This window comes from Cynara cardunculus, unplaced genomic scaffold, assembly GCF_001531365.2.
Source record: "Cynara cardunculus var. scolymus isolate 2C unplaced genomic scaffold, CcrdV1 Un_Scaffold_2510, whole genome shotgun sequence".
In the NCBI taxonomy this organism is placed as follows: domain Eukaryota; kingdom Viridiplantae; phylum Streptophyta; class Magnoliopsida; order Asterales; family Asteraceae; genus Cynara; species Cynara cardunculus.
Window position 1 is genome coordinate 36,711 of NW_020201118.1, and position 7,807 is coordinate 44,517.

General features: G+C 36.6%; 1 protein-coding gene across 1 annotated transcript; it reads right to left on the reverse strand.

Moving 5' to 3' along the window:
- Positions 1-814: 814 nt before the first annotated feature.
- LOC112503096 lies at positions 815-4,051 on the reverse strand. The gene is made up of 3 exons (XM_025107169.1): positions 3,816-4,051; positions 2,336-3,723; positions 815-1,343 (listed from the first exon to the last, which is right to left on the reverse strand). The coding sequence occupies exons 2-3, from the start codon at positions 3,664-3,666 to the stop codon at positions 1,337-1,339; spliced, it is 1,338 nt and encodes a 445-aa protein (XP_024962937.1). The 5' UTR covers positions 3,667-3,723; positions 3,816-4,051; the 3' UTR covers positions 815-1,336.
- Positions 4,052-7,807: the final 3,756 nt, after the last annotated feature.

The following is a 7,807-nucleotide window of genomic DNA, read 5'->3' on the forward strand; positions in this document are numbered from 1 at the left end:
AAAAAAAATTATATTATTAAATCAAATATAACTTCGTTATTGTGCATAAATTAAATTATAAAAAAATTGATGAGGAATTTCAAAATCACATAAAGCCATATTATAACATCGACTGAGATAAAAAATAAAATAAAATATTAAAATCACGATGTATCTCGCTGCATTGCGCGAGTACGCTTCTAGTATATATATACACATGACACATGTTTTCTACTATTACTCAATGAGCCAATGATATTAAACAATTTAAATCAGGTCATATGCTAATAACTAAAAAGGTTATAAAAACCACGTATTGGATCATGCCGTGCCACAGACGTAAAGTCACGAGCCTTTTACAACACTGGTCTACATCAAACCGAACTTCAAGATTATAACTCTTCTTATTTGCCCAACACAAGTCTTGAATAAATTCTTCCGACATCGAAACAAAAGCTCAGAACTTCTATCAGGAACCCGCATTGGACGACATGGTTTCCCCACAAGTGTTAGTGAGATCCAAATACACACACAGATCAGAAATTAAAATTGAATATGTGACCAAGGAATCTATGCTCATCCTCATTGAATTGAAGGAAACAATCTTCCTTCTGAAAAAGAATCCTTACTTTCTACCCCTTCTTAACTTGAGAATAGAAAAACAAAAAGTACAACTCCTACATGCTAGTTTTCTTTACCAAATTGAACCTAAACTGGTTCAACCAAGAGTCAGGTTTCTAAAGATTGGTCAGCTTGCGCACACCTGCAAATGAGCAGGCTAAACCTAAGCACATAACAACAGGAGAATCAACTCAAGACAACCACTTGCAATGTACAAAGACTTCTCTTGCCAATCTCGTAATGAGGCCTTGGGGGAACGAGGACGTCTTACGTAAGAATGGCAAATTATTAACATTATGAAGGGCATCTTTAAGCATCACTTGCATGATCAATCAATAAAAGAAAACAAAAGAATATGAATATACTAATACTAATTAGTCATTCATAATTGTTACAGTAAATCAAAGTTCTAAACGGCATGAGGCATGGAAAGCAAGGTCAAAGCCTCACACGTCGAGACCATGATATTTTTCAAGGCGTTGGCTTAAAGGTGACATGTTTGTATATCATATAAAATACACACAACACATAGTTTTCTACTATTATTCAATGATAACGAGAGATGGCAATTACAAACAATGTAAAAAGGTGAAATAAGGCCAACTTTAAAAAAAATTAAGAAGCGAAACGAAGTAAAGAAATCCTTCAAAAAGCCACACGCCATTAACACTCCTCAAGACGCCATGGCGCATGCCTCATCTGACACAGCCGTTACGGAGGTTAACATGGCAGCCTTTTAGAACCTGGTGGTAAATGTTAGCAACCCTATGGTTTAATCTTTATCCTCAAAAGGCAATTATCCTTCCAATGGCTTACTATAATACCAAGGCAAGTAATCAGATATCGAGGCAGAAACTAGGAGCTAAAGATACTACATTATGAGGGAAAAAAATCGTAATGCTACATTCTAAAGTTTCACACAGGTCACAAACTGAGAATATTCTGGAGAATATAATAGGGCTCTCCAATAGGTAACACCAAATCTTACATCAAATCCATAAAATTTGGTGCAAACAATAATATTCCAATCGGTAACACCAAATCTTACACCAAAATGTAAGATTCTAGGTATATTCCTTTTTATCTTTTCCCCTTGGTGTAAAATTTAGTGTAGATGAATGGTGTTACAGTGTTACACCAAAATTGGTGTCACTATTTGGTGTCCCCATTGGAGTGATTTGGCATCAAATTTTGGTATTTGGTGTCCCCTTTGGAGATGGTCTAAATTGGTAAAGGGAGCAGCAAATGGAGTTAATAGTTTTTAAACAACTCCACAACCTTGGCCATGAAATTACCAAGATGGCTCCCTATTGATCACAAATTGAAGTCCTTGTCAAAACATTTGGCACATATAAGATATCTATGGTTTCACACATTTGTAGAAACATTACTGACAACTGGCATGAGCAAATAAATACCTGCTGCACGAATATTTTAACTATACAACTATATAGCAGCTTTATAAACAAATGTGAAGTATCTATCAGCAGTGATAACACGGGCACTTCGTATAAGCAACAAATCAGGTATTACACTTTTCCAAATCTTAAACACAATAAAACATATGATATGCTGAATGACACAAAACACTAAAGAAGGAAGACAGCACTCTCGACATCTAAAACATGTTCACTGTGGAAAAATTAATGTAATGACGAAACATGACTAAAGGTAAATCTTAGGCAACGGGGTACATCCCCATTAAAATGAAAATTTCATTTCTAAGGAACATTACCTCAAGCGTCTTCTCCTGAGTTCACGTGATGCTCCACCTTCTAAACTCAATGTGCGTGAAACAGCAGTTCTCCTAGAAGACGAAGACGGATGTGATATGGTCAGATCAATCTCTACAGCACTACTGGTTGACAGGTTATCCAATTGCACAACAGTAGTAGCAACGGCTCTTTGAGAAGAAGAAGAAGAAAGTGGCACAGTGAGATTCATCTCTGCATTCTGGGGCTCTGGTTGAATATCAGCAGTACTGGCAAGAAATGTGTTCCTTTCTTGATTATTTGGTAGAATCTGTGCATCCACCCTCCTCAAAAGACGGTCGTTGATGTAGGTCTCAAGATCCTCAACCAACCTTTCTGCATTATTAAGCGCAGATGAAATGGAAGAAAGTGAAGCAGCACTTTCAGAGATTACCCTAGAGAAGTGGCGAGAACGATGGCGACGACTACCCCCTGCTTCTGAACTGTGTAACGACGGATTGGTTTCAGAAGTGGGGCCCACACTGTTAAGACCTTGAAGAAGAGGGTTTTCCCCAATAGAACCAATTCCAATCCTAATCCTTCTAAGTGCTTCTGCTACAGGAATATGAGAGATCCCCCTGAAAACCCTTTGCTGCCTTATACTTTCTACTCGGTGAGCTCGAGGCCTTGGAGGTATTTTCACCCCAGTCTCCAACTTCAAGACTGGTTGATTCTTTCCATTGCCATAAATTGGCGTAATACTCGAATCAGTCACTTCTCCCTTGCAAACTGGACATTCTTTTGCACTTGAATCTACATATGACAACTGATAAAAACAACTCCAACAAAATAAGTGACCACAGCAAGTCAAAATAGGATCTCTTGCCATATCGAAGCATATATTGCAATCAAAGAAACCCCCACTATCATCATCACCACCTCCACCATTATCAGTCTTCTTGGAATCCAAATCCATCTCCAACGCTTTTGCCAACTGGCTAATATCCCTTTTGCTGTTCCTCCCTCTCTCATAACCAGCCCTTTCTTCAGCATTTACGATTCCCTCCACAACCCTATCCCCACCCACAACACCATTGCCCCCTTGATTCTCGTTTCCTGCACCAACACCTTGTTCAATTACAGTCATGTAACTCAATTCCGGATTGTTCCTAGCCTGTCGCCACCGCTGGCGTTGTCTAGCCCTAGCAGTAACCGCTTCAAGCTGCCTAATACGGTCCTCGATCCTACCGTGTGCAGTCTCCAGTTCATTTAACAAAGGCCCATACCCAAAAGGAGGAGGTGGTGACGGGTCCAATAAAGGTTCTTGATTCAAATCAAGATCCATAACCATTTCATCATTCATGTCATCGGCCATCTAATTTTATAGATCCCTAAATTTTGATTTCACAAAATCCTTAACCTTCAACACAAACTAAGGCGAAAATAAACATCAGATTATTACAAGCAAGTGTATTTCCAAAGATTGAAAGGCATAAAAGAATATATTATGGAATAAAAGCTGACCTGATTTCATCTTGAATTTCTGACCTTTCTTTTCGTCTCTTATTCTGATTGAAAGCATACAGATCTGGTGGTATTGAAGACTTTATAAAGCTGAGGGAGGATAGTATTAAGTTCAACGGCGACGGTGGAAGTTAGCAGCGACGACAACGACGACGGCGATCCACCGATTGAAGAAGATAAAACACATGCCTTGGCACTAGTAGTAGACGTAAATAATGATATTTGCTACACGGAACGAGGTCGACCCTACGTCGTCGTATCTCTTCTTAAAACTAGCCGTACACGTGCATGTATCATGAGCTCCATGTATACTACACTATATATGGAAAAATAGGAATATAAAAAATAGTATGTTTATTTATAATTTTGAAATTATGATTTTTTTTATTAACTTGGATATTCAACCCGCTATATGCGAGTCGATTAATCTCAGGACCACCACCTGCTTTGTAGATAGTTCGAAGTCACCGCATTTGAACCTCCGTGGCTACAAAAGAATTTTTATTCCTATTTGGATTTGAAACTGAGACCTCCTTATACTTTTGACATTTGGAGTCAAGTTCAAACCAATTAGGCACCATCCTTGTGATTGAAATTATGATTTTTATTTCAGTGATTTTGTAAATTATTGTTGTTTTTATCTTTATAAGTTGTTATTGTTTGTCTTTGTGATTTAAGATTCGTTGTTGTTTTCGTCCATAGAATTCGAAAATAAGAGTTAGGGGTTGTTTATTTATCTCTTAATGGAACCATAAAGAGGGACCATTTGATTCATCTGGACATAATTCTTGTTTGGTAAAAATATTTGGGGCTTTGAATCATATAAAATCCATCTTAATCGCTTAAGCCTGTGATCATAACCATACCATCCAGAGAGGCACTTCTTCCATAATTTACCCTCAATCTTGCCTACTGTAGAAGAAGACACTTATGAGGCTTCTCTACTTCTCCCCTTATAAATTAGCTTGCTGGTGGCTATCCAACTTTTCTAGTTTTGTAAATATATGATTTTAAGGCAACTTATCATCTACCTCACTCTACCTAAAGTATCGACATCACCAAAAGAAGCATCCAAAAATTGACGCCTGATACATGAATGCATATGCACATACATATATTGATATACACACATCTTGATCTTTGTAGTTTTCTTTAAAATCTTTATCAATTTGTTGTAGATTTTTGGAACTTGTTACATGGAGATTGCAAAGAAGGTGTCAGGTGAAATGTCTAAAAGAAATATGAAGATTGCAAAGAAGGTGTTTGATGAAAAGTTATTGATCTTCTCTCTCATTGATTTGATGATGATCTCTTTTACCATACAAATTATAGAATTCATGTTATTCAGTTTCAACGATCATCATTGAGTCTGTTCAGTGATCGATGAACATGTATTGTAACTCTTTCAGAGAATGTTATACTTCAAGAAGACAAAACTCACATCAAAAAACCTTCAGCAATGTCAAAGACAGAAATTGAAGATTATAGACCATCACGTTTGTGACCTGAAGCGACATTTAGTGATTACAAGCTCGTCTAATTATATGTGAAGTTTGCACAAGTTTCAGCGAAAGCTGAAGAGACCCTCCAGTGTCATCCCAACATTCATCGATCAAATGAAGTTTGTCTTGCACGGTTGTTTTTGTCTTGTCCTCCTTCACACATTATACAAGCTCATATCTTTTCTAGAGTATAGTACAGTACAAAGTCACTCCATTGACTCTATAGTGCTTACCTACTTTATGAAAAGATGACTGCTCATATACAGCCAAAAGGACTGTTTATTGTAGCAAAGGAAAAATTTTCCTCCAAAAGCTTGAGACGTGCTTTGTACATTTTGAATTACATTAAATGCAATGGGTATAAATAACTAAGTGCTCTCTACTCAGTTACCATTACTTCTTCATCTCTAAGAAACTTACTCGAGAAGATACTTCCATATCTCTACTTTCATCTTAAGAGAAAGAACCACTTAGAACAAGTGAAGAGCATTTACATTTCCTTATTTATTTGTAGCAAATCTTTTCTCTTTGCTATTTTGTAATTGTGTGAACCTTAGATTATTTAGATAGGTCTTTTTACTTTATCTTTTTTCGCAAACAATCTGTAAAAATTGTATTGATCTTTCTTTATCAATATACAATTTTTAAAAGTGAAAGTTTATGTGTTTGTATTCATCCCCCCCCCCCCTTCTACAAACTGATCACCTATAACGTTTGTAGATTCGGCTGGGACAAACAAGTGTATCATAGCAACGTTTTCTTTTTATGTTGTTTTGATGCTTTATTAGTATATTATTATCTTTTCTTCTCTAGATAATTTATTCCTTTATAAATGGCTTTACAAAACACCAGCACTCACTTTCACGATAATGACTCTCTTGCCAAACCTCTTGGTTTCGTTAGAGACAACTTTAGTCTCTAGAAAAATCGGATGTCTTTATTCTTTGAAGGTGTGGATCATGAGATTCCATACTATATAGAAAATGGACCTTATGTTTCATATGTTATCTCTCCAACAGTTCATGCAACTGCTACGACTGTCGCACTTCCTGAACGGCAGATTCCAAAGCTCCCTCATCAATGGAGTGATGAAGACAAGAAGAAGATGACTTTAGACACTCGTGCGAGGTCTATAATAGTCATGTCTCTTTCTGACGAGGTATATCACTCAGTGATGAAGCTCAAAATCTCGAAATCCATATGGGACACTATGTGTTATATATGAAGGTACTACTGAAGTACAAGAATCCAATGAGGAAATTGTACAGTACAAGTTTGGGGGAGGGGTACCAACATGGCCAAAAGATCAAAACAAAAGGAGCAAAACTCTTAAAAGAAAAATATGCCATGTTTTGGATCTAAACACCACAAATGTCCCATAGGAGGAGATGTATGCTTGCAACAAAAAGTGCCAATAATTGAAAAAAAATCCAATGTTGAAGCAAATGTGAGAAAAGGCAAAGTGAGACAAAATATGCCAAAACGAGTGATACAATTACTTGAAAGTCGTATTGATCTTAGTTATAGAATGTGTTGGTCATGCAAAAAGAAAATTGTGCTAGCCTATGGTTCACACTCACGGCTAAAGTAAGATTATGGTTACTTGGGATTAAGAGTCGTATTAGACTGCTAAATAAAGATTGCGGTTACTTGTGCTAGCCTATTGTTCAAATTCACGCGTGTCAAAAAGATTGACTACTCAATTTATTCACTTAAAGCTCAAGACCCAAAAACGAAAGCTAATTAGCACAAATACACTACTTTCAAAATCATTGGCATTGAGAGTCGTATTAGACTACTAAACAAATAAAAACCGAAACTTTATAACTAGGCAGTAAAAACTAAAAGACGAGAACTTAATCAACAAAGTAACATTAAGAATTCACCATCCAATAAAAGAATATGAATTCACCTACGACTTTCTTCAAACACTCGGTGCGCAATCCAAATACCCAATAAAATAAAGCCAATCTCGTTCCCAAAACTGCGCAATCAATTGTGCGTTATAGCGACGACATATTGAATAGAGGTCCTCAATCAAATAGCGATCCAGGTTTTGCAGTCTAAATAGGGGTACCGCAAATAGCGGCCGCTATTACCACTATTTACAACTATTTTGCTTCCAAATAGCGGTCCGCTATAACGCTATCTCGTTGGAGACTTTTTTGGACTAAACTTAAAACAATAACTTAGTCTTTTGGTGTGGGCTATTTAAGATGAAGCCTGCTAATAAAAAGAAACAAATTAATGATGTGGATTTAGATGTCAAGCCTATGGATTGCAATTAGCTCGTTTAGTTGTTTATGAGCTTTATAAACTCTATTACTATGTTTGCTTGTGTGGTTTGAACTATTTGGCTTGATATGTATTAGACTATGTTGCTTGTATGACTTGAATTGTTTGACTTGATATGTATTAGGCATACAATATTTTAAGTGTTTGACGTGATATATATATGGGAGCGATCAAATGCAAACCACTCAATTTGTA